The 27692-nt window shown below is 35.6% G+C and overlaps 2 protein-coding genes across 6 annotated transcripts in view; one reads left to right on the forward strand and one right to left on the reverse strand.

Moving 5' to 3' along the window:
* ZCWPW2 (zinc finger CW-type and PWWP domain containing 2) overlaps nucleotides 1-3649 on the reverse strand; it is a 159521-nt gene extending 155872 nt beyond the window's left edge. For both annotated transcript variants that reach the window (XR_012430625.1, XM_015445012.4), the window contains exons 1-2: nucleotides 3055-3649; nucleotides 1150-1277 (exon numbers count right to left, since the gene is read on the reverse strand). The gene's annotated coding sequence lies outside the window, so the exon portion shown is untranslated. The remainder of the gene's footprint in view (nucleotides 1-1149; nucleotides 1278-3054) is intronic.
* Nucleotides 3650-3779: 130 nt separating this feature from the next.
* Nucleotides 3780-27484, forward strand: AZI2 (5-azacytidine induced 2). Of its 4 annotated transcripts, none has more exons than XM_005545578.4 (9): nucleotides 3780-4205; nucleotides 8547-8631; nucleotides 9494-9714; nucleotides 11514-11636; nucleotides 12101-12200; nucleotides 13186-13334; nucleotides 17652-17710; nucleotides 23118-23236; nucleotides 25359-27484. In XM_005545578.4, exons 3-9 carry the CDS (start codon nucleotides 9499-9501, stop codon nucleotides 25775-25777), a joined length of 1185 nt encoding a protein of 394 aa, XP_005545635.1. In that variant the 5' UTR covers nucleotides 3780-4205; nucleotides 8547-8631; nucleotides 9494-9498; the 3' UTR covers nucleotides 25778-27484. The 4 variants fall into 4 exon arrangements, with proteins under 4 accessions (XP_005545635.1, XP_005545634.1, XP_073886974.1 ...); XM_045387062.2 differs by lacking the exon at nucleotides 3780-4205 and adding an exon at nucleotides 4295-4723; XM_005545577.4 differs by lacking the exon at nucleotides 8547-8631.
* The last annotated feature ends 208 nt before the right edge of the window (nucleotides 27485-27692 follow it).

Genomic DNA, 27692 nt, shown 5'->3' on the forward strand with positions numbered 1-27692 from the left:
AGAGGGACAATTGCTAAAGAGGAAAGCAGAAAGATATCTAGTTCAGCACACTCTGAGGAAGATCAATTTTAGGAATGAAACATGCAAGTTGACAACCTGAGAATTAACACTCTTAAAACTATCCTTAACTATATAACCCCCGGAAAGCCTTTATGTACCTCTCAAGGTTAAGGGTAAAGGATATATGTTGCTCAGTTCAGAGACTGCCAGTTTAAGATGCACACAGGTTGGCATACACGCAGTTTAAGAAAAGTCATAGGCCGGGCGCGGTGGCTCAAGCCTGTAATCCCAGCACTTTGGGAGGCCGAGACGGGCGGATCACGAGGTCAGGAGTTCGAGACCATCCTGGCTAACACGGTGAAACCCCGTCTCTACTAAAAAATACAAAAAACTAGCCGGGCGAGGTGGTGGGCGCCTGTAGTCCGGGCTACTCGGGAGGCTGAGGCAGGAGAATGGCGTAAAAACCCGGGAGGCGGAGCTTGCAGTGAGCTGAGATCCGGCCACTGCACTCTACCCTGGGCGACATAGCAAGACTCCGTCTCAAAAAAAAAAAAAAAAAAAAAAGAAAAGTCATGAACTCTAAGGCATTCATAATTCATTCTCTCTCTCTCTCTCTCTGTGTGTGTGTGTGTGTGTGTGTGTGTGCGTGCATACATCTGAGAGACAGGGAAACGAGGTGTAAGGAGACAAAGGAGAGGGGAGAGGGAGAAAGTACGGGGAAAACAGGGAAGACAACTGTGTATGCCCAAATACCAGCTTTTATTTTTGGTAGTCTTCTTGAAATCGCTTTTATCCTTGCCACTAAAACTATTCTCATACCCTAAAGATACAACCTGGACATGTGATATGTAAGGAAAAGAGAGGAAGAAGTTTCTGAAACAACACTGATGAAATGACACTGAAGCTGATATGAATATGAAAAGACAGACACTGCCATTTCAATTTAGTGGTATTGACATATTAAGTTTTCTTCCTCTGACAATGAAGAGCCACATCTATCCAGGGTGTACCAAAGCAGTCCTCAGAATACACAACAAAGAAACAGAAAACATGACCCCTGAGGTAGTATGACATTAATCAAATTAAATACACAATTTAAATCACTAATCAGAAATTCACTTAAAAATTTTTCTTAAATATTGCACTTACTGTTTCTTTTTACTGTATTCTTCACAGCTCAGATACAGACACAGTCTTCATTTAAGAAAAAAAAAAAGTTTTTTCCTTATTTTTACATGTTGCCTAAGATTTGAAGCTCTAAAAATGCACCTTATTACCTAAAAATAAGAAAAAAGGCTAAGCCACAGTCAGAAGTTGTGCTAGCACCCATATTCTTTATTAAGATATTGCTTTGAAATCCAATCTAATCCAGTGAAAAAGGGAACCCAGTGTCAGCCAGTATCATGTGCTTCAGGAGCCCTGTCCCTGATGGAGAACATCTGGATCTTGGAGTTGGTGGGGAGGTGGAAAAAAGTGGAGAAGGAGCTTATCCTTCTTTCTTTCTTTTTTTTTTTTTTTTTAATGAGCGACAACATGTAGACAGGACAATTTTTAAAGTGCCTGGTGTCAAGAGTGTTCAGTCCAAAACAGCCATTCTGAAAAAAATACCTATCTTTTTAAAGCAGTGACTTGTTTTGAAATATTCAGATTTGAGTTTGTATCTACAAAAAAATGTAATGGTTTAAAAGAAAAGAAACTGTCCCAAACTTGGCCTTGGAGACAGCTGTTTAGATGATGTAATTCACAACTCCCTCTTGGGAAAATAGGAAAATTTCTGAAAAAAATCCCTAACCAAAGTTCCAATACATTTCAATGGAATCAAGATGCTCTGAAAACCAACCACTCACTGAACTAGTTGGCTATCAGTCAAGATTATCATTTAGGACCCTTAAATTCTTTTCTTTCTTGGAGCTTAACAATTATCTAACCATTCTCTTTTCCTATAAAATGTCCTTATCAAGACTGTATCTTTTAATTATTAGAGGCCTTTCCCTGATAATAAACCTTTAATACACGATTATATCTGAACTGTGTAACAAGTTTTCTCTAATAATTTATTTTATTTGTTAAAGTTAATTGGAGCAGATACAGGGTAGAAAGTGACCATTTGTAGCTAAATCCAATGACTATATAGATTATATTTGGTCATAATCTAGCACGGGTTCCACAACCCAAAAAGAAAAATCAAGATGTTTTACTTGACTGAAATAATAAAGTTTATATATCCTGGTTAAGCAAATACATTTGTTAACAAACCCATTATATGTTTGTTAATAAACCCACTGTGTAGTGTGCACTAGGAAACAAAAATTGACTCCCTCAACAGATAAACCTCAAAATACGGATTTATGACAACATTTTCTCTTTACTTACCCAGAAAGAAAAGATAAAAATGATTTCCCCTGCCTTTTCAACAATTCTTAAATTATCTTATATTGTGAACGAAGATTCAAAAATATTTCTACACCTTCAAATTAAAAACCAGATTACCACTATACGTCTGATGACTTGTGATGCCTCAACCAATTTTGCTAGCATTCTTCAAAACTCTACCTGTAAAAACACACCACCTAATTGTTGTTTTAAATTGAAAATTCTCAAAATGCATCACGGAAGTAATCAAAAAAAATTAAGGACTGATACTTGCTCAAAATATTAAAAACACTGCTCTCTTCCATTCTCCAGCCCAGTAAATTGAAGCAAATCGTTTCCTTTCTCAACGATAACATTAATACACATTTCTAAGTATTTTTGAAAATATCATAAAACTTCAACTTGTGGTCTTTGTTCCTAACAACTATAAATTTTCACTTAAATCTAAACCAAAAAAGAGAGGCTCAACAACAATTTTAAAAAAAACGAATTTTCATGTAAACCCTTGACTGAAATCCATCCTATTGGGCTGACAGTTGGGCTGATAGTTAAGCCGGCAGATGACAAAATATTACTTTAAGGGGGTGGTGAGGAATGTCCGTATTGCTAATTGGCGGTTAGTGAAGTTAAATTTCCTATAATTATTGGTCTTTGTTTATTTGTTTATTTAACCAATAATACCTTAGAGCGACAGGGGTTCCATCTGGCTGCGACCTTCCATGATTGTAATTAATTCAACTACTCGTGATTCCACAGCTAGGCACTGTCTACCATCTAGAAATAAGCAAGGTGGTGGCAACTCCAGGGAAGCCGGGCACAACTCCAATACTTTGGCATCTTCTCCCTCTCATTTCATAAACTGAGCAATGTGCTGGAAGCCGCGGTGTCGTTTGTGAATAACTACAGACCCCTACGCAATTCGTCGAGTTTGTGCCTCAAGTGATCGCCTGAGGGCTTGCAACGAGCTTAGAAAACAGAGGCTACAGAGGGGTAAACTGCTTCTAACAGACTTCCCAGTTTCCAGCCACGTCAGCTCCTAAACCTGTAAGGGCGCTACTCAGCCGAGCCAGCACGCACCACACGGCCCGGGGACCCCCAAAAGGCCGCTGTGTGAAAAAGACGCACTAGAGGGCGCCCCTGAAAGGGGCCCCTGGCCCAACTGGTAAGGCGGCTGCTAACGCTCTTACCTAACTCCACTCGGCCTCCAACGCTCTTCCCTAACTCCACTCCGCCTCCGCCTCCGCCTCCGCCTCTTGGCGTCGCGCGGCCACGCCCCGTTCCGCTGCGGAGGCTCACGGGACATGTAGTACACCGCGCGCCACTCCTGCACTTCCCCACCCCCCCACGACCGAACCTGGCTTCCCTACGCCCTCCCAGCTCTCTCGGGCCTGACTTCCGGTTTCCTCGCGCGGCCCTGGCGCCGAGCCCGTGGACGGCGGCGGCCCCTTTTCCGGCTGAGAGCTGAGCCACACTTCGAGTCCTTTGCCGCAGTGCTTCCTCTCCCACCGGCCCGTGTTGGTCCCGACGGCGGGCCTGGGTCTCGCGCGCGTATTGCTGGGTAACGGGCCTTCTCCGCGTCGGCCCAGCCCCTCCAGCCTCGGCTTGTCCCTCCTTCCAGAACATCCAGGGCTCCTGCCGAGTCAGAAGAAATGGGACTCCCTCCGCGGCGCACCCGGTGCAACTCCCTTCGCTGTGGAAGCGGCGGTGTCTTCGAAGAAACCGGAAGCCCGTGGTGACCCCTGGCGACCCGGTTTGTTTTCGGTCCGTTTCCAAACACTAAGGAATCGAAACTCGGCGGCCTTGGGGGCGGCCCTACGTAGCCTGGCTTCTGGGTGAGTGACTCGCCAGGGCCGGGTGGAGGTTAGGGATGCGGGCAATGCCGCGGCCAACCTCCGTTGCTGTTGCTGGTCCGAAGAGACACGTCATTTTTCTCTTACTCCCTCCCGCGCCCCCTCCTTTGACTAGGGAGCGGCCCACTCCTGGGCATCCCTTTCCCCAGTCACCTCCACACCCAGCTGTCCACACCCCTTCCCCTGTCACCCTCACCCCCAGCTGTCCAGGCCCTTCTTGGTCATTCACTTCTCTAATTCCTGCTTTTCTTACTGGGGCGCCTTGAGGGTTTTTTTTATTCGTTGGGACTGCCAAAGGCTTCTTTCCGATACAAATTATCGGAAAGAAAAGGGGGACGTTGGCTAGGACGGCACTCCCTGGGGCATCTGAGTAGTGAATATCGACGTCCTGCACTTGATCGAGGGCTAACAGGTATTCGTCGTTTCTCCAATGTCTAACCTGTGTACGGTATTCATTCCAGCCTTCGGCTGTTTGTTGAGTAATTAGTACTACGTGCAAGGTAAGCTAACACCCTCTACACACAAGAAACCCCAATACTCGAAAGCGAGATAAAATCCCCAGGAAAACTCTTAATACCAATCAAACCTCAGTTGCTCCAAGACGTAATGGAAATTTGCTAAGGTAATCAAAGACAAACGTACCAGGATTGAAATTAACCCTTGCTCCTTAAGTATAGAAGGCATTTTGGTTTTTAGATTGGAATTTCAAATTGGATTGAGCAAGATCTCAAGGCACAATTTCATTTCTCTAAAAACGCCATATCTAATTGCCCAATCTTGTGATCATTCCATCATCTGTAAATTGAGAACAGGGCATCATTTACAGGATATTTACAAAATTTTAATGTGATACTGTTTGTAAGCGAGACGTCTTACGCAAATAGAAGGTTTTAATATTAAAGAGACAGCATAACACAATGGGAAATGACACTGGATTAGGTCAGAACAGCAGTATCTGAATGCTGATTTTTCCACTTACTTGACAATGGGGAAAGGCTAAACTTCCTCATTTTCCTTATCTCTGAAATAGGGGTAATACATACTCTAAGTCACCAAAGCGTAGTTTCTAAGAGTTATGGTGGCTCTGGAGTCAGCTGCCTGATTTTCATTTCTGGCTCCTCTACTTTCTAATGTTTTCATGTTTCAATTTCTCCACCTGTAATCTGAGGAGATTATTTACAACCTCGGAGGTATTACATAGATTTACTGAATGCTTATGAAGAACAAATGAGATAGTTTCTCCAGAAGATGAAGCATACCGCTTGGTGTACCATAAACACTTGGCTACTGTTAATTACCAATGCAGAACCCTGTCATGTTTATTAAGTAAAATGATGAAGTTTTTTTATAATCCGTGAAGTAACAGGACCAATCTAACTTTTTTCTTTTTTATGGCACTTATATTCAGAGTGCAAGTATAGTTGTCTTGTACTGTTAGAAAATAATTATCAGTAACACCAGTAACATTGAATTGCATTAGAGGTATTACTGTATGAAAGGAATGAAAAGAAGTAGACTGCTCTTCATACCTATGCTAACTGTGGAAGAGTCTTATGATTCAGTGCAATACAAACTGATTTCTGGACTAACGCGGTTTGTTGGATAACTCAGTGAGTCATAAAAATGGAACTGAAGTTTTTCTTCATGTTGTATATAATGCTGAGTACATTTTTGGACATTTATTGAATTACAGGTCATTTTATTGCGAATGTACGCACATGAGAGATGATGTCTTGAAAAGAGGTACTCGGTGACCCGTCTTCATAAACTAGTTAGGCTATTTCCGCCCCTATTTCATTACAAATAGAGGAAGGGGAATAAGCATTGGTCTGTTCGTCTTCATAAGACTTAATCCTTGCTCCATAGTATTTCGACTGATTGTACGAAATGGGTTCGGGAATATCCTAGCTTTTCAGAGGTAGAAAGGTGATGAAAATTCTAAATATGATTTACTTCAGGAGGCAATATTGAATAAAGAGCCTACCATATAGGCCTCGATTCAAGCTTCAGTTTTGTCACATACTGCTGGTGTGAATATAGGCAATTTATCTCACCTCTTTGAGCCTCAGTTTCCTCATTTATCATGGTGCTAATACCTTCCTTGCCAAGTTTGGTGTGGACTTGAGATAATGTGTGTACCATACGTTTTATGCAGCTCCTGGCATAAATGTGAATTCCCTTCTCTCTGTTTAGGTTGCCATTCTGTATTTGTATTAAACTTTTGCCTTCACAGTTTAGTAAGGTGGCATCTTAGTGATGTAGTCTAACCCTATCATTCTAGATAGGTGGGAAAATTTCGATCTAGAGAGGTAAAGCAAACTAAACTATAATCAGGGTGGCAAATCCTAGACTAGAGTCTGTGTTTCTGAATCCTGGGCAAGTGTTCTTTATGACATAGTTATGCCTTGTCCATGTTCTTCTTAGGATAAGCAGAATCCCTTTTGTATTGCCTCTCCAAATGTTGTATTAAGACCATAGACTTAGAAGACAGCTTATTTGGGTTCACGTCTCACCGTAGTCACTGATTAGCTGTGTAGCTATAGGTAAGGTATTTAACTTTTCTAAGACTTTGTTCATAACAGTACTTAGCTAAGTGGTAGAAAAATGCATGTGACTGGAAGTTAGCAAGCTGTGAAGGTGTAAGTACAGTAAGTACAGTACAATGAAAATAACCATTTTCTTCACGTAAGAATACAGTCTTAAGAGACATTTGCTCTTTTGTGGCATCTTCTTTGAAAACCACTTTTTCTCCCCGTTCCCTCAGACCTCCATAGCGTTCTGTTGTTTCAAATTTATTACCTACCTTTATGGTATAATAATTATTTTTCTGCACAACTCTGCCTCTCACTCTGGGTTTTCCTTGCTGTGTAAATGATTGTTTCATGATAAAAATGAACAAGTAAATCACAGCTGAGCTAGTTAGAACTTTCTGTAAAACAGAGGTGCATGAGCCCTAATCTTTAAAATACACAAACTGCAAGATATCTGTTTTTGACTTTGTAGAGCAGTTTATGTTATTTCTTGTTTTCAGCTGTCTTTAGAAAAAATCCACATCGAATAAATTCTGCCCATTGGGTTGAGTATTAAATTATTTAAGTCAAACATCTATGGACACAATTTTACCTCTCCTTAAACCAAACTGCATTCTACCGCTTACCTAGCCATCTAATGCTTATTTAACTTGCTCTCCTTTTAAGGGGAGAGTGTGTGTGTGTGTAAGAGTCTTTCTTATATGAAGATATATATGCATACTTTCAGTTTGCCATATGAGAAAAACCTGTACTTTTCTTTTGAAAGGAAATAACGGGAGTTTCAGCTAGCAAGAGCATGACAGGAATATGTTTTCTCTTATTTTGGAATATCATTAAATCTGGAGACTGAAAAGTAAACTCTTTTAGAGGAAGAAAACTTAAACTTTTCATTGGGAGCAAATACAGCTTGCATCAGAAGCAGCATGAGTTAATTATGGTTCTGAGAATCTGCCACTTTTTTGGTATACTGTAGGTAGCATAGTATATTCTTGTTCTTGGACTTTATTGAAAAACTGGGAAAGATTGTACCTTAAGAGTGGGAATTGTCCTGTGTGGTTAGAAAATGTTAAATTGATGTTAGTGAAGATTGACTAGATGGCAGGTTTTACCTACTCAAGACTTGTAGCGTACACATCGATTTTAACCTGCCTTGCTTTTTCCTAGATGCAAATTGCTTAGGTGCTCCCAAGTGTTGCTTTAGTTGACAATTGGAAGTTTTTAGTTGTACAATTAGAAAAGCAAAAATACAATGATATAAGACCAGACCCAGAAAAACACAAAACCTTTTGTTGGTATTCATGTGGTCTGAAATAAGGCAAAAGAAATGTTATGGGCATTAGTTGATACGAGAAGGGAGATTAGACATTTTGGAAGAAAGCAGGCGTAGTGAAACGGGTTGGAAACAAGGCTGTAGTTAAATTGTCTATGTTTACATCTCAACTGTCCACTTACTATGTTACTTTGGAAAAAATACTTAAATTCCTCTTACCTCAGTTTCTTCATCTATAATGTTCTTGAACAGTGACTGATGTTAGTAAGTAACCAAGTTTTATTTCAAACAAGGGATAGTTAAAAACTCACTTTCTAGTAATAATTACTGACCTAAGATACATGAAATTCAATTGATAATCTTTCTTTAGAATGTTATATTTAGTTTTTTATTTTAAACTAAAAAATATTTAAAAGGACTTTTTGGGTTCTTTTGCATGATCTAAAGTGCCTCTTATTCTGTTTTTCCCAGGAGGTCTTAAAAGGTTTTAGCCACAATTTCTCCTTCCATCATGTTTTTCAGGAACATAACTCTCAGAGAAGTAATGCTGAACCTAACAGCAAACGTAGATGTTCAGAGCAAGTCAGTTTTTCGTTAAACAATGAAGGTAACTAGCCTCTTAGGTTTTGAAGTCAGAGTTTGATTTGAATCCTGATGTACCCACTCTTCATTCAGTAATCAGTATTTATTGAGCAATTTTTACACAGTGATGAGATGGGGACACAATGATGGGCAAAACAGACATAGCCTCTGCCCTCACAGAGCTTAACATTCTTCTAGATTTAACGGGGCTAATCCAACTTTCTAAAACCTACCTATAAAATATAGATGATACCTATTTCATAGAATTGTTCAGATAATTGAAAGAGATAAAATAATGTAGTATATGATAGTGGGACATATTGGACACTCAAGTGCTGATTAATTTGTCTTCTAAATATACAACAAACATAACCAATTACTGGTATGGAAAGATAGAGTATGCTTTAAGACTTCTATAATATTAATATGTTGTAATGAATTATACTCAGAATTTTTGAGAAGTTATAAATTGAGAAGCTCTAAAACTTGCTACTAATAGATCTAAGTGGAAATGTTAGGAGAAGGAATATTTGGGGATGAAGTATTTTAAGAAATTTTGATTGTTTTAATGAAGCTGATATTTCAGATTTTTATAGAACATATTAACAATTATAGTTTTAAGTGGTTTATAGATATCATTTAATATTCTTAAGATTCTATGGGGTATTTGCTATTATTCCTTGTACTTTATAAATAAGGAAACTGAAGCATAGAGGTTAAGCAACTTTCCCAAAGTCAGACACTAAATGGTAGAGTTTAGAATATAACCCAGGCAGTCTGGTTTTTAAACATTGTCCTAGTATTTACATTATTCTAACTATAACTTTTTTTCCTTTTCACTTATTCAGTGAGACATTTGTCATTCATATTTTTTTTCTTTTAAACAGCTGTCATGGATGCACTGGTAGAAGATGATATCTGTATTCTGAATCATGAAAAAGCCCATAAGAGAGATACAGTGACTCCAGTTTCAATATATTCAGGAGATGAATCTGTTGCTTCCCATTTTGCTCTTGTCACTGCATATGAAGACATCAAAAAACGACTTAAGGATTCAGAGAAAGAGAACTCTTTGTTAAAGAAGAGAATAAGATTTTTGGAAGAAAAGGTAATTTTTATCTTTTACCTTCATTGTGTTTGTGACATAAGGAATAATTCAAAATATTTGAAATTTTGAATACTTTTTGTGCTGTCTTCCATGATTGTACTAAATTTCCAAGAATAACTCACTGCTAATCTGAAAACTCTGGGCATTATACTTATCCTGTATTTCACGTACCACGTACTTGTACCTGTATCTGTAGGAGAGGATTTAATAACTTGGAATTATATTCCAAATATTTTTATTTCATTTTCAGGTTTACTTACCTTCATAGCTGTATGTATTTTATTCAGAATTTTCAAATCTGGGCAAAAAAAAAAAAAAAAAAAAAAAAAAAAGATACACTGACAAAAGATATTAAGTATCAAAGGAGGAAGCTTCTGGAACATTGTCCAATAGGTTTAATAATGTATTTACCAGGGCTGAAATATTCACTTCAACATTCTTTCTCTTGTTTAACACATGTAATAGGAATAATACTTTTAACTGATAGACTGATGTTTTCTGTTTACCTTTCCATGTACAATTGTGACACACCTGTTATAGAATATATAAGTAAGGTAGCTGATTCAATATAAAGCACCAATCTACTTGGCTTTATATATGAGGAATATTCTTCAGTCATCCTTTTGTTTTTGAGTTTTAAAGTTTTAACTTAGCTTAGTTTATATTTTTTCAGCTCAGGTCAGAGCATTTTTATCCTACAAAGAGCAGCTACCACAAAGGGTAAAGAATGCATTGTCCTGTATAATGGAAATTAATTATCCAAGGAAATGAATTATCCTATATAAAAAAAAACTTGAAGATGGAGCTTGGTAGAGTTTGATTCATTTTTGGTAGGAAGTAAGAGGAAAGGAGTCGGTTGTAAAATAATTATAATTTCTTTGTATTGATATGAATTATGTTTACTTTAATGTTGATTATGTAAATTTGTAACATACTGGGATACAGTGAGAGAAGGTAACATTTTGGATCATGTAGCTTTATTTTAAAGTTTAGTAGAAAAATGAGATTTTATGTATAGTTAACATTGGAAATATTTCTGTACTTCATGACCAACAATCTTATTAATTCCTATTCTATAATATGAAGGATTTAATGAATTAACACGCACATCTATTTCTTAAAAAGTCAAGTATGCCTTGGCTGGGCACGGTGGCTCACAACTGTAATTCCAGCACTTTGGGAGGCCAAGACAGGTGTATTGCCTAAGGTCAGGAGTCCGAGACCAGACTGGCCAACATGGTGAAACCCCATCTCTACTAAAAATACAAAAATTAGCAGGGCGTGGTGGTGCGCCTATAATCCCAGCTCGTCAGAAGCTGAGGCAGGACAATCACTTGAACCTGGGAGGCAGAGGTTGCAGTGAGCTGAGATCGCCCCATTGTACTCCAGCCTGGGCAACAAGAGTGAAACTCAGTCTCGGAAAAAAAAAAAAAGTCAAGTATGCCCTAAGGTGCTGCTTTTTCTCCTGAAAATTAGATACTTTTAATTTGAAAAACATCTAAGCACTGTGCATCACATCTATACTCTGTTGTAGTTATGATTTAATGTGATAAAACAGATACCATGAATTATAAAATACTGATTAGGTAAAAGCATAGAAAACTTCAAAAAATATTCTGCACATTTTTGCTTTCTTTGTAAAGATTAATTGTGTGGAAATGAAATACTCATCTAATGAATCCAGGCTTTATCCCCTTATTACAACAATTCAAGTAAGATATGGAGCCATCAGAACACTGACTTATTTTTTATCTGTAGAATACTCTCTTAAGCTTTCTCTTTTAATTTCATACCATTAGCTAATAGCTCGATTTGATGAAGAAACAAGTTCCGTGGGACGAGAACAAGTAAATAAGGCCTATCATGCATATCGAGAGGTTTGCATTGATAGAGATAATTTGAAGAGCAAACTGGACAAAATGGTAAGTTGGTTTGAAAAGAATGACATCTGTATTTTGGAAATGAATTTTCTCCTTCAAGAGGTTTAAAATTAGAAGTAAGTTAAATATTCACATTTAGTAATTAAAATTTTGTATATATGCTCAAGGCAAAATGGAAATTTTAGTAATATTTTAACTTATTTTTATGTAAAATATTTAGTATGTAATGATGTTTAGGACTTAAATATGTCTAACACCACTGACTTACTTTGAAAAATTATGACGTGGTAGATTTAGTCTTTTTTTTTTTTTCTATTAAGCCAGTGAATAATGATGTCCTAAATTAGAAAAAGAAAAAAAGAGATTTCTGAGAAACTGAGTTCATTTTCTCACCTTGCTTTTAAAGACAAGAATGTGTTTTTTTCAATATCTACCTGAAAATTGCAATATAATACCATCGTGTAGATTTTATTGAATGTAATTTGGCATTTTCCCTACTTAACTAGAATAAAGACAACTCTGAATCTTTGAAAGTATTGAATGAGCAGCTACAATCTAAAGAAGTAGAACTCCTCCAGCTGAGGACAGAGGTGGAAACTCAGCAGGGTATGCCAGTTACTTGTTATAAGTATTCCAACAGAATTAGCATATTTTTCCATTTATTTGTAATATCAACAGTTTTCTGTATCCATATGCTAAGACCTTATTTTTTACCTTTTAGGTTTATGTTAATTTCTCTGTTCTACCTTCACATAATATCAACTTCCTTTAACTTTTCCTTAGCTATATATTGCACTTTTCCTAGAGAAAGTGTGATGGTTTTTATTCAGGTCTAGGTTGTGATGAAGCAGAAGAGGAAGAGAGTAGAAGCGCAGGAGCAAGCAGCAGAAGTGAAATCACCTAGCCCGTTGGTTGTCCCGGCTTCTCTTTCTTACTGAGCATCTTGCCCACAGTTAAACACGCTGCTGTGGAGTTGTTACAATTTCTTTTTCTTTCCGAAGGTTGTTAAAAGGTGCAGATGAAATGTTGGGGTGGAAAGTTGGATCTGGGGCATATGGATGAATATAGCCTGTTCCCGTGAATATTCGTTCTGATGAGACAAGCTAAGAGTGGGCCTCTGAGAGACCTTTTGATAGGAGATTGAGATGCAGTATCCAGTTGTATTGAGTTTCTGCAGTGGAATGTTTAAGGATAAATTGTTTTGACATCATACTCTGAGCTTGTTGGTCAAACTTCGTATTCTCTGAGAGGACTAGATGGAATGATTAGCTGAGCCTCAGTTTATTCAGTTTATTATTTTTGTCACTGTTTTAACCTTATGTAGAATATTGATCTGTCTGCAATTTTAGCACATGCTTGATTTTAATGTAGTTGTCTTTAGAAATTCTAAAACAAGATTGCTAGATTTCTTACTCTCCTTAGCATAGATACTTGAAAGTATTAATAATTACTGTTTTTAAAAAACTATTGATCATATATGTTTTATGATAGTTTTTCTGTTATCTACATTTTACCAGAGTAACCTATTTTTAATAATTGCAATCAATGTGGAAGGAAAAGATAACAATTCCATTGTCCATCCTTTTTGTAGTGATGAGGAATTTAAATACACCTTCATCAAACTGGGAGGTGGAAAAGTTGAGCTGTGACCTGAAGATCCATGGCTTGGAACAAGAGCTGGAACTAATGAGAAAAGAATGTAGCGATCTCAAAATAGAACTACAGAAAGCCAAACAGACGGTATTACAGAATTACTAAATCGAGAAATTCAGTGTTCTTTGTACATCATATGTAGGATTTATAACTAAGTATGTATTAAACCATAGCGTTAAAATAAATTGTAATTACTTAGAGAATAAAAAAATTCTTGTTTATCTACCTCTTTAAGCATTTCTGCTAAAATTTGACATGCCATATACTTTTAGTCTGTCACAAAATTAAACAATTTTGTTGTTTAAAAGGTTGATTTTTAGTAAGCTTATTAGTTTATTATAACTGTTCTTTCAGACTCTTTCCTTCAATTTCCTTAAGTTATTTTTTTCTCTGTAAAGTTTAAAGAGTACTCAGGTTTTAAGTCCTATATTATTTTACTTAATAGTTTCATTAATTTATATATCATAAGGGACAACTCAAGTTTTAGAATTAAACAAAACAACATGACCAACAAAGAAAACATGACAGAGCTTACTTATTTTCAAAAGACTAATACTTTGGGGCATCTTTAACTACCAGCAAATAGCTGAGAATTTAAGAATTGGAAACAATAACAAAAACCTGCTAAATTACTGAAGTGTGTTTAGCCTGAAGTCAACCACTAAAACAAGCTGCCTCTTAGGTCCTCACCAAGAGTCTATTTGCCCAATATTTTACACGAGGTTCTAACAAGCTTGGATCTATGTTTTCAGACGTCATGACAGTGTTGAGATTAAAAGAAGAAATGATAAAGTAGCAAAGTAGTGTGACAGCAGTGCACCAAATGCAGATTTTAAATAATTATTACAAGACATTGAAAAGCTTAGTAGTCTGGAGCAAATAGCCATTTTATGCATTCATGTGTCTCAAACTAAGGTATAACCAGTTACATAATTGTTTCTGCACTCAACCATTTTGCCTACGAAAGCATTCTAACACTATCGAGGAATTGTGTTTCTTATTTCTTGTTCCTCTGGGATACTGCCACCTGAAAGGGGAACTCCATCCCATACTTCCTGACTGCTTTCCAGATTCTGCCCTGAATCTCAAGTGTTCTTAGATGGAGCTGATACTTCTTTCTTCTGTAATGTAGTTTTTATGAGAGGTGACCACTCGATAAGAATGAGCCAGACATTGAGAATAATATAGCACTCTGCCTAGTCCTTGCCCAAATGAATTCCTCTGAAATGGGCAATGAGAACTCACTTTGGCACCCCCATCCCTGATAAAAGGGAAACACTACAAAAATTATTGTCATCTCCCGCTAGAGCCAAAGTGGTTGTTTTTCCTACTTGACATATAAAGTTGATTGTTCCCAGCTTTGAGCTTGTGGCCACACACCACAATTCCTTCAAAGACTCAGCATCCTTGTTCCACAGATCAGTTACTGTCACCGAGAAGCCTCTTTTCAAAAGATGGGTCTACAAGAAAGGATATGCACCTTGAAGTTCTGAATTATAATTGTCAGTATTTATATTCTGTTTGAAAGGAAATAATTTGATAGCCTTTATACGTGATGGATATTTTGTTGTAGTGTAGGAAGCAGTACCATGGAATCGGAAACTTAGCTCTGAATTTTGGTGTTGCTTATTAACTGTAACATTAGGAACACCATTTTACTTTTTGGAAGTTGTTTTCTGTAAAGTAGACATTAAATACTTTTTTTCATGAAGGTTAAATTAGTGTATGTGAAGCAGTTATTAGGGCCTTTAGACGTCTTCTAAACCAACTTTATTTACTGATCTAGTATCTCTTTTACTTCTTTGGCCCTAGAGTCTGTACTTCTCACAGGATCAACTGTTTCTGAATATAAATGGCTAGAATATTAGGGGACACAGTTTTATTCTCCTGATCAAACATGACTGTCATGCTCACAGGACTTAGTATATTAATCACAGCTAGTTAGCATAGTGGCCATTATATAGTATGTTCAGTAGATAAATGCTTTTTTAAAAAATTTGATAATCCAGAAGGTCAGTATTTTTAGGTATTTATATGTATTGAAATTTCTATTCTTAGCATTTTAGTTATTATTTTCCACTAGATGGTGCTAGGGAATAAATTTGCTTTTAGTTTAAATTCATCTGTCATAAGTAACCAAATCACAGAAACAGACTTCTAGAGGTAGAAGAAATCACTTTCTTTAAATGATGACTAAATTATGTCTGAGAGACAAGAAACTTTTAATAGTTAAGATGAGTTAAGAGAGGAATATTGAAAAGGCAATATTTATAAGATGGCCCCCACCTTCACAGGCATTTATTAGGGGTAGGGTGAGGCTGTGAAGTTAAAAAGGGCTTACTCAAACTAAAATAAATGAACAAAGAAGAGGAAGAGTGGAAATAACAGTTTATCAAGGGTTCCGAGTTGAAATCTTGATGCATACTTGCAAATCTTCTTTCAATGATGTTGCTGGCCAGAGTCCTCTTGGATACACGAATCTGAGAGGAAGCCAAGGAGAGAAATTTATGTTCACAATACTCTAGCCATACTACTCTAGCTCACATTACTCTAGCCATATTAACAAATTTTTTTTTTTTAAGATGACACTTTCAGTGAAGCATTTTATAAAACCTGAAGTATGTAATAGCATCCTACATGGATATAGTAGTGGTTTTTTTTGTTTGGGTTTTTTTTTTTTTTTTAAGTGTTTAGTGAGGGAATTCAGTTCATTAGTATGTCATGTTAGTGAGGTTACAGGGGCAGTTTCCACTATGGGCTTTTTAGACTTTCTGTGTCCCCTAATATTCCAGCCATTTATATTCAGAACAGTTGATCCTGTGAGAAATACAGACTCTAGGGCCAAAGAAGTAAAAGAGATACTGGATCAGTAAAATCAAGTTGGTTTAGAAGACGTCTGAAATCCCTAATAGCAGTAGCCCAGTTAGAGATTCACAGTGTGCTGTCGTATGTTAAAGGTTCTGCTGTAGTATAGAAACCTATATAACTTGAACATTGTTTCCCAAGATTTCGTAGCCATGGGCTTCACCTGATATGAAACTCCCACATCATATGGCACTAGTTGGGGAACAGATGCATTATCACCTTTAGGACATAGGCAGTCTATTACTAGCAACAAAAGCGTCTGAATACTAGATACAGTCCCTATGAGCTTACTGCTGATGTACATTAGAGTCTCTGAATTGTTAGATAGTAGTTGGAAAAACATTTTCCCACTCAAACTGTCAAATTTTTTATATTGTTGGCTTTAAAAATGAAGATTTTCAATGAACATGTATGCGTAAGTATATACTAATTTTTTAAAAAGATTTTAATTGATGATATGAAGATACTATAAGTGATCTGATCAGATTCCATTATTTCCTGCAAGGAACAGGAAAAACAAGGTCCAAGGATATATGTCTTGTTAATGGTCAGACCTCCCGGACCTGTGGGCCAGTTCTGGGCCAGTTCTGTTTCCCCTCTCCATGGGCTCCCTAAGATTTAATTTAACTGTTAGGGTATTAAAATCAGAGATCCAGAAATGTTTTAACTCCTGTAAGATTAGGTATTTCTCACATTTTACTCTCAAGTTCAGAGTACTTATGAAGTCCTTGTGTTGCTTTTTAATGTTTCACTGCAAATTATATAATTTAGATTGTATTAGTAAGAAATAATAAAATTAAAATTGGTATTCTGAGCTTATACTGGCCACATCTGCCAGTAGAATTAATACCTGTGGTAATCATTATTTGTTACAGATCGTTAAATGAGAATGCATTGCAAACAAGTGTGTTAGAGTTGTCTCAAACATACTAAGTCCATTGAAAAATATCTTCTGAAGGTTCTTTCTGTCACATCTGCAAACTAAATAAACTAAATTTAAAAGCATATAGGGACTTTATGATGTCCTCGCCAGGTCATTTTTAATCCATGTGGAAGGAGGAAATGTATGCTGACATTTTAAAACAGTGACCTGTTAAAATTCTGGTGTGTTTTTGGTAGTACTACAAAAAGTAAAATTCCAAAAAACTTCCGTTTTCCCATAGAATTCATTCACCTGTACCGTAAGTAAACAGAAATGTGATAAATGTGTAACACTTTTTTGAATATAGACTTCAGATTGGTGTCTTCAGAAATATATTTTGTAAGATTCCAAGGTCTTTTACAAAATGAGAGCAATTTTATTCTTTTAAAGAAAATTAAAGTATTAGCATACTTTAAATTATTGGAAGTGGTTTAGAGATATTTGTTACAGATTGGAGGTGTTTCATTAAAATTGAGTTTAAAATCCAATTTTATTCTTTGCACTTACAGATATATTCTGTAAAACCTGAAACATGTCTCTGGTCATGTAAGAGCTGAGACTAAATAAAATGTAAAAATTACAACTTTTAAACTTCCTTTTTTTTAAACAATTGACAGGATCCATATCAGGAAGACAATCTGAAGAGCAGAGATCTCCAAAAACTAAGCATTTCAAGGTATGACCATTCTTCAGCAGTCCTCTTCCATAAGTCACTTTGTGTAGGTCCTTAGATTTCTTTTATGACTTAACCCTAAAAACAAAAAATGGATGTTGTTTGGATACTGAATGTAACCTCTGATCACAATATATTTATAAAATAAAATTTAATTGTTAATAACAGCTTTGAATTTAAGTAGCAGAAAAATGGGATGCCTTAAACTTTCTGAACATTTAGTAATATTTTAGGTATGATTTTAGGGAACTAGCTTTGTGGAAGTATTCTGTAATACTGAATTTGTACATGAAGAATTATTCATTATCTATATACAATAACATTCCTTTGTCTTAAGAGCTTACTTGGCCGTTGTTAGTCTTTGGGATAGCATGAAATTTATTTTGTTTGTTGTTTGTTTTTTGAGACAGAGTCTCTGTAGCGCCGCCTGGAGTGCAGTGGCGCAATCATGGGATAGCATGAATTTTCAGGACTGTTCCCTCTTCCCATAAGAATAGAAGTAGCCATCAGAGTCCATATACTTTTTCAACCCTTTTTCCTCAAATACGTATCATTTTTACTTAAGTAACTTCAGTTCTGTGTTTTAAACTATCTAATAATTGTTGTTTCTACTATGTTAAGATAGCCTCTCTACATTGTTACCCTCCATCCAATAAAAAATAGTGATCTGACTTCATTGTTTTGTCATTTGGTTTCCAAAGTTTACTGACCTAAGTAAATAATGTGAATTGTGTCAGGCCAATTTCTATCAAAAACCCGCTTGAGAGAAATGATCAATTAGGAAAAACAATCTGAGGAAATGACATACAGCCATTCTTCTAGATCAGGGGTTGGCAGACTTTTTCTATAAAGTGCCGGCAGTAACTGTTTTATTCGGCTTGTGAGCTGGCAGTACAATCTCTGTTGAAGTTATTTAACTCTGCCATTTGAACAGTACTTCAATTATGCCTTCGAATTTTATCTAAGTTTACTGCAAGGAAACTTTTTCTTTTTTTTGAAAAATGTGTCTAGTATAGTGTCCATGTAAACTATTTCTGAAAATTATCTTGTCAGTTATCTTCTTTTCTCCTGTCAACCTAGGGTTCCCCTTATTTTTCTGTATTGTCCTTTTTGTAAGCCACTTCTAATCAGCTTAGAAAGGAGTAAAGAATGAATAAATATCAGCAAGAGAGATCAAATACAGGGGCTATATAAATAGTACATTCGAAATATGTGATATAGAATGGAATTTCTGCTTCCATTCATGGGAGATTACATAATTTGGATCATATCCACTAAGAATTTCTTGAAAACCTGACTCCCCCAAAAAATACCTGTTTGAAGGCATCAGATAACTAACAGATATTAAAATCTCTCTGTGCCAGGATTTGGGGAAAGCTGTAGTCCCAAGGAGACGATTCCGTTTTCAAGGCTGCAAAGCTGTAATTGTGGCTCCAGAGTGTAATCTCGCAGTTCTTTAAAGCTCAGTATCAATTCAGAGGAGTTTTTAGAAAGAATTGCCTTAAATTCAGTTTAAAAGTTACTTTGTGTTAAATCCGTGTCAACAGATGTATGGAAAGAATTGTGTAATTACAGCGTGTCCCAGTGGCTCTCTCAGTGCTCATATACACTTGTGTGTTTTTGCAAATTGGTTTGCATTTGTATCAGGTAGACAATGTGAACTGCAAAACCAATTAGGTTTCTCTCTTCTGGTTATATATTAGAAAACTTAGAACCAAATTTGTGGCCTACTGTTGGTAAACTTTTATCATGCATTTTTATGTTAGCCTCATTCTCCACTGCATTTTGTTTTGTATTTTTCGCCTCATCATTTCCGCCTGTTTCCAGTTTATGTTCTTGTGTTTTGTTAATCTTTGTAAGTTACTTCATCCACTTTTAAGAGGAACAATTCAGATGACAGATTGGTTTACTATATTGGAGAAAGTACATAGGGATATTTCCATTAAACCATTAACTAAAGGTTTAGATATTTTTAAGGAATAATTTTCAGTTATTTGGATAGCTTGCTTTTTGGGAACTCTCCTTTTTTGTATTTCTTCCATCATATTGCCAGGCAAATGAGGTAGTATACTGATTTGTAAGACAGAGTGAACCTTTTAATTACTGGAGGCCTTTTGTATGATACTCCTTGTATAAAACATCGTTTAACAATAATAACCCTATCAGAAATTTAACCAGTGTCTTCCCAGTTCCTGTTTTGATTTTGGCTTTAGGTTGATTGCTTTAGTTTTTAAACCAGATCTAGATATGGAGTCACTGTACTTCTTTTATTCATCATCTGTAAACTTATATTGTGGAACTGTGTTACAGATGACTTCCTAAAATTCCAGGTTTAGAAAAAAAAAAAAGATAAGTGTTTTTCAAGCTCTTCTGTGTTTCCTTAGTGCTATGAAATTTTATTAGCTATAATAAGCATTGTAAAAATATGGAATAAGAAAGAACATACCAATAGCAGAGTGCATTACACACAATAAGGGTAAGTATGGTTTCTTAGAACTTTGGGTTGCAGTGTGAAATGATTCTTGCTGTGCCTTGCAATAAAAAATGAAAGCCACTTGTTTGGGGGGAACCACAGTTCTCAAAATACACACTTTTAAGTCTATAACTCTTGGATAAGAATATCCCATAGTTTAATTCTACTGTGGTGATGGAGGATGTAATAGTTCAGTAAATTTTCAAATGCTAAAGAAAAATATGTATGGCTGAAGCAGAAACTCAAGTAAGTGGATTTCTCTTATACAAGGAATAGTTATTTCTGTATTAAAGAGTTCCAGATATAGTGTCAATTAAGAAAATGGCTTTTAGATGTTACACTTTGTAAGCAGGACATGTACTCCCTCCTTCAGTTGTGGACAAGCAGGTTTCATTTAAAAGTCAGAGATGTGAAGTTTTATACTGAGAAGTATAAAACTTATACTGAGAAGATTGTGTTGGCAATCAGCATATTGTAGGTGTGTGATAATTGATGATGATATGAAAAATGTTACTCTAAAAGGGCAGTGATCAGTCATCAGACCTGGTAAGTGAAAAAAAGCTTTAAACAGCAACATGGCAGACTGCAGTAGACTTCTCAACCCATTTCCTCGTGTGTAAAATGAGGTTACCCACTTTACCAAGTTGGTGTGACAATGTGGTGAAGTGCCTAATATTAGTGCTCAGCCATTGTTATTTGTGCTTCATCTGTTTTTAGAGTTCTCATTTGAGAAGCTTCAGTGTTACATTTCAATATTTTAAGTAGTTGTATAAGTTCTTTATAGACAACAGTATACATTAATAGCATTTTGCTTGTGGTGGCATTTAAAGCAAAACTTAACTAAAGTTTATACTCCCAATTGAGGAACTGTGGTGAGGATAGGAGGGTCCACAATCTATATATTGTCTTTGAAATACCTAGATAAGAGGTTTAATTGGAAGCCTGCTAAAAATTAGGGATGACGACTTGCCTTTTCTAGTATCCTTTAAATGATGGTTTAAACATTTTATTCAAGTAGATAGAATTTAAAATAATTTTTTACACACTTTGAAGATTATAGCACTTTAATATTAACTGTAAACTGGGAAACACTAACTGCAGTTACTTTGTTATCCACAAGAGGGTGAGCTATACTTAGTAATAATTTTAGATTTGCCTATCTGTAGTTTTAAATTCAGGTTACATTAAGAGCAAAAAACAAGAAGACTACATGTGTATTAAACTCAGTGACCTAGTTTTTAACTAAACCTAAGTTTTAAGCAGTCTTCACTAAATTGAACTGAAAAGTTTGTATTAGGCACTGTAAACACCATTATTAGAATTGTTTCTCTTCTTTTCTGTGCCTAGCTGTGTATTTTAGCTCTCAGACTGTCTTCAGTATTTGCTGTTTTCTCTAAAACGGGCTCTGATTTACTGTCTCACGCCAATAATAAACTATTTTTAAGCTGTATTATTCATACCATGACTGAATGAATTAGCACATGTACAGTGTTTACACTTACTGCTATATAATGTGAATAACTCTTCGGAAAGCGTACAGAATGCCCAGAATTGTACCAAGAAACCAACAACTCTCTTCACACTTAAGACAGGTTCCTGTGTGAAACATTCATTGTAGCAAACATCTCAGATGTTTTTTGGTGAAGTAGACATGGTTAATTTTGTGAACTAATTATTTGACCCCATTCAAAACTTGCAAAAAGCCCTGTGATTTCTAATACACTACAACTTAACAAATGATGTTTACAAGAAACTAAAGCACATTTTTCTTAAAAGCAGTGTAAAGTTTATTGACAAAAAGGTATTTCACCTTACATAATTCAAAATAATTATATTTTATAGATTATATATTAAATATAAACTATATTACTTCTGTAATTTGAGATATTAGATTTCAAAAATGTTGTCCTTTTGAAGTTTAAGTGTTTATGGTAACACAAAAATTGAAGCATAAGGTGACATGTTTGTCTAGTTTGATTTCTGTACTACTAAAATTACACTAATATCTCTAAGGGGTAATAATTATTTTTTAATGCTATAAGATTATTTAGTCTTATACTTAATACCTTGTGATATTCCTGTACAACAAAATGAGAATTATGCTGAAGATTTTAATTTCATTTAGTTGGTAATTAAGCAGCAAAAAAATAATAATGAATATCCAAATATGAATGTTTAATGGAAAACAGAATCTATAAAAATTAGGTTTAAAATCACTAATTATAATTTCTTAGATAATTGAGGTAAAATACTTTTAATTATAAAAATAGGAGAGGCATTTTTGAAGTTTCCATTTCTGTTTCATATAATCCTCCCTCTCTAGCTTCTTTTTCCTTACCAGGAAATCATCTGGCTCTTCATGTCTTGTGCTGTCATGTCACATTGGTTTAGAACCAACATTATGAGACAGCCCAGTCAGACATAAAGAATGTAATACATGAAACCTAAATTTTATTTTAATGTGGACTTGGATATATATTCAGCAGTTGATATATCATTTCAATTCAGTGCCAAAACAATCAAAGGATAAATACAAATTGATCCATATTTGAATGAGTGTAACTTTACTGTTAATCAGATTTGCAAATAAAGAACATATTTCTTACTACTTACTAATTAATAGCTGCACATTATAGCCTAAAATAAAATCTCAGTTCTGAGACTCTGCAAGAAGCTCTCATCTGTTATATTTATTTTTATTATACCCTGTTTAATATCATACAATTAATTGCTACATATCAGATGGACAGTATTATTCTTTCAAGATCTTTTCACTTATTAATGCCCTAGTTGAATATCTTTCAATTGTTTATTCAATTTACATCATCTCAAAACTAATTGGAGCAGAAATTTGATCTGCATATTTCTAAAGTTATTCCCTTTTGTCTATAAAAAAGAATGATGAGTATTAACTTTTTGTAAAAACATTGATTTCAGTGATAATATGCAGCATGCATACTGGGAACTGAAGAGAGAAATGTCTAATTTACATCTGGTGACTCAAGTACAAGCTGAACTACTAAGAAAACTGAAAACCTCAACTGCAATCAAGAAAGGCAAGTCACTGTTTACCGGAAACCACTGATTCCAGCCAAACTGCCTGAAGAGCAACTAGCTGTCGTATCTTATCAAAATCTCATCAAATGAGAGATTGATAAGCCAAAGTATATATAGTATGTTCGCAGCCTACCCATTCTCTGCTTTGGCTTCAGTCTCATACTGGTCAACTTCACACATAAAGGTGTTGCTGATGTGTTTTTTCTTCAGTACTGTATTCTTTTCCCCTTGTGGCTTTTCTCAGCCAAGTGTTGCTTATGTGTATAAGACTGAGGTGTTAAGTTTGCTCTAGTTGACCTTTTACCACAGCTACTTCATATATTAAAAAAAAAAAAAAAGACACCAAAAGCAAATTTTCATTCCAGTGCTACAGAATACACTGGAGACCTAGCTTTTTAGGTTGTTTTGAAAAAAAAAAAAAAAACAAACTTTGATTCATTATTTGGGTTTTTGCATTTCTTATCAGCTTTTCTTTCCACAAAGGATATAGCTGATTACAACGAAGACTAGGTGTTCTCCCCTTATGCCCTTCAAGCAAACAATTTTCATTGCTTTGCCTTTCATATTTAACTGCTTGACTGATTGAACTTTTTGAGTTTTGTGTTAACTAGTAGTAGCTACTTTCGCCAAAGCTATTTTTATACCTTAGAGAAAAATCAGTACATTTGTACCTAGTATTACATAACAGGTGTATTTCTGAAAAGTTGTGTGATACAAATTTGAATGCCCTAAAATTTACTTTTTAGAAATGAGGTAGGACTTTTTATAAAAAATAATCACCGTCTACTTTAAAATTACTTACTTATATTTCACATTGTCTTAAGAGGACACAAGGGGATTATGTCATAAATACTTGTCCTCAGGAGTGTTTATTAGTGAGGAAAAATGTTAAACTTTGGAAAGGAAAATTGAATTTAGAACTCCTTTTCATTTTTAGAGAGTTGGTTACATATAAATCAGGGAAAATAATATGGTGTTTTAGCAAGTCTAGCTTAATTTTTGGTTCACTTTGTCCTTGAGTTTTCCAGGGGCCAGAGTTATATCTGAGACCAAAGGTTGATGGTACAAATAAGATCTCTCTTTAAAGGGACTCACAAAGTAATTCTGCATTGGGTTTTCATTGTAGCTTTGTTTACATGATAAATGGAACTACCAAAGAATAGTAAAGGAGCAATGCTCTTTTCATACTTGGACATGGCTTATCCTTGTGTTCCTTCCTAGCTGATTAATAAGGTATTTTTCAGTGCTTTGGAACGTAAGTTTTTTAGCACATTTCCTATGACAGTGGCAGGCTCAAGGTCACCACTCCTTATACAGAACTCATTGATTTGAGGAGTACAGAGATGAGACTAGAACAACCTTTCTCCTGACCTTTGTATCACCTTTTTTCCAAAGCCAAACACTTCACTTCCAGTTCTCCTCCATCCTTATCCACTCTCCCAGGAAAAACAACGAGCTTATTTTATAATGTCGTTCAATCTGTTTATTCTAAAATTGCATGAAGTCAAGCCTTTGTTACTCTTGGCCATCCTTCTTGAGCTAAGGATAAACTTACCTTTCCACACTGGTAGGTGGAGCTGGAGGGAGAGTAGAAACCTGTATTACCAACATGCTGGCTGTGGTGAAATAATAGCTTTTAAGTAGTCTTTTTCTAGGCCATTGCATTTGTACAAAACTTTTTTTTTTGGCTAATTGAACTATCTCAGTCCCCACTGACATGTGAACAGTCTGCAACCCTTCTCCAGCTACAGTAAGAGCCAAGAACAGGATCTTTACATGTATTTTAACTGTATTAGTTTCCAACTTTAAAAAATATGTAGTTCTTCCTCTTTTAAGAGCTCTGTGGCATAGTTGGGACAGGAACTCTATATCCATCCTGCAGACAAGGAAAGAGACATCAGGAGCAGCTAAGAGAGAAGTATCTAAAGTCACAGGAAATTGCTGATCCAGGATTAAAACTCAGATCATCTGTCATCTCCTAGTCACAGTGCCTCAATGATCACACTAACTTGGAAATGTTAATTTCATCACCAGTTCTAGAATTCAGTCAAATTAGCGAAGTGTTACTGAATTTTATGATCACAAATGTCATCTGACATTTAGTCTGTGTTTTCTTTTTAGCCTGTGCCCCTGTAGGATGCAGTGAAGACCTTGGAAGAGACAGCACAAAACTGCACTTGATGAATTTTACTGCAACATACACAAGACATCCTCCTCTCTCACCAAATGGCAAAGCTCTTTGTCATGCCGCATCTTCCCCCTTACCAGGAGATATAAAGGTTTTATCAGAGAAAGCAGTCCTCCAGTCATGGACAGACAATGAGAGATCCATTCCTAATGATGGTACATGCTTTCAGGAACACAGTTCTTATGGCAGAAATTCTCTTTCTCTGGAAGACAATTCCTGGGTATTTCCAAGTCCTCCTAAATCAAGTGAGACGGCATTTGGGGAAACTAAAAGTAAAACTTTACCTTTACCCAACCTTCCACCACTGCATTACTTGGATCAGCATAATCAGAACTGCCTTTATAAGAATTAATTTGGAAGAGATTCACGATTTGACCATGAGGACACTACCTCTTTCAGTGGTCCTCCCAAGAAATTATTTAACAAACTGAAAGGGGATTTCGATTAAAATTTTGCAGAGTTCTTCAGTAACTATATTTGAACATACTGTACAATATTTACAAAAACCAACATAGTTGGTTTTCTAGTATGAAAGAGCACCCTCTAGCTCCATATTCTAAGAATCCGAAATACACTACTCTACTAATTAATAAGTAAACTTAAGGTGTTCTAAAAAGAGAACTCTGCCTTCGATAATTGTAAAATTTTGCCTCTCAGAAGAATGGAATTGGAGATTGTAGACGTGGTTTTACAAAGTGTGAAATGTCTAAATATCTGTTCATGAAAATAAAAGGAAACCATGTATGTTGCTTCAGATTGCATAATGGAAAAAATGGCAATGTGAACAGGTTACATTTCTGTTGGTACAATGCATAAAGATACTGAAAATATAATGAAATAAAAGCATCTTAGGTTATACCATCTTTATATGCTATTGTGTTTCAATATTTAAGATTTAAAGTGATTTTTTTAGTCACCGTGTTTTGTTGATAAAATTTTAGAATGGAAGTTTGAATTCTAAGACTTGAAACAACCTGATCATTGAAGCCAACTTTGTCCCAGTACATTCCTTAAGTCCTAATTGGGGGGGGAAAAAAAAAAAGGTGAAATAGTTGAAAACCTCTGTTAGGTGTAAACAAATGATTGTTAACCCTACACACCATTCAATTAGTAGTATAAAGAGCATCACACAGATTTCAGTCTAATCTGCCCCTTCAGTGGGCCATAATATAAACATAAATGTATGTGTGTAATGATAAAAAGTAATTTTCTTCAAAGGGACTACAACTGCTTGTGTAGACCAGCTTCTAAATTGTTAGACTTTGTGTTGAAATGTAATATATTTATTGAGAAAGTGATTTTAAATTAGAATTTTTAATCATAGAAATCAAAGTTTGGGCTGTATTGATATTGTCAATCATGAAATGTCCACACACGCTTATTCTCAGTGGCCAATTACTTGTAAATAAAGAAGGAAATAACAAAGATGGCTTCACATGGAAATTTATCTAAATTCTTTCAGGGTGGAGATTTACTTGGTTCATACACCTTTTGCCTGAGTTAAAGTATTTCATGTAGGAGGACTTTATCCTTTTTGATAGACAGTTTCATATATCTTGAACTCAAAAGAGTATCTCAGATCTCTTCTACTATATTACTGAATAGCATACATACATAGACAGTGTTCACCATTCATCAGATATTTTTTTCTTTCTATTATCTTACACTTATTCAAGCTTGTCTGTGATTAATGGAATTGGTGTCAGATGCTGGAATTTATTCTGACCAATGAACATACTGACTCAGGGGAGTACAATCTCCTGCCAAGTAATAGACCCAAACCCAATATGCATAAAACAAATACAATACTCCAGGCTTTAGCTGAAGGAAGCAACTACCTGTTTGTAATAACAAAGCAGCAAAAACTATTTCTCATGTGGCTGCATAGGCTGTATATTGTATCTGATCTCTAATGTAGCTTACTGGTTTACCTTTTTTAAAACCAAAATTGGAAATTTTCCTTTGTAAAGAAAAAAAGTCTTATGAAATAATTGCTTGATTAATGTTTTGAAAAATACCAAGAAATTGTTCAATTAAAATAAATTATTTTTGTTTGAAATTGAAGTGGATGTGAAATACTGTCCTTGCCTATATATCTCAAAGTCTGGTACTAATTGTTAGTTGTTAATATGATTCATATAATAGACATTTGTTAAACCAGCTTTTGAGTGGAGAAAATTATTTTCCATTTAAACAGTACAGTGATGATAGCTATCAAACAGGTGTACTAAAGTCAGTGACTGTGACAGTTTAAAGTGCTAGACATA

Source organism: Macaca fascicularis, chromosome 2 (genome assembly GCF_037993035.2).
Source record: "Macaca fascicularis isolate 582-1 chromosome 2, T2T-MFA8v1.1".
Taxonomy (NCBI): Eukaryota; Metazoa; Chordata; class Mammalia; order Primates; family Cercopithecidae; genus Macaca; species Macaca fascicularis.

Excerpts from the sequence above, each read along its gene's own strand:
- AZI2 (XM_005545578.4), top strand. The coding sequence starts at position 9,499 with ATGGATGCACTGGTAGAAGATGATATCTGTATTCTGAATCATGAAAAA. Across the intron at positions 12,201-13,185 it reads AGAGGTGGAAACTCAGCAGG|TGATGAGGAATTTAAATACA; the intron begins GTATGCCAGTTA and ends TCCTTTTTGTAG. Across the intron at positions 23,237-25,358 it reads CTCAACTGCAATCAAGAAAG|CCTGTGCCCCTGTAGGATGC; the intron begins GCAAGTCACTGT and ends TTTTCTTTTTAG.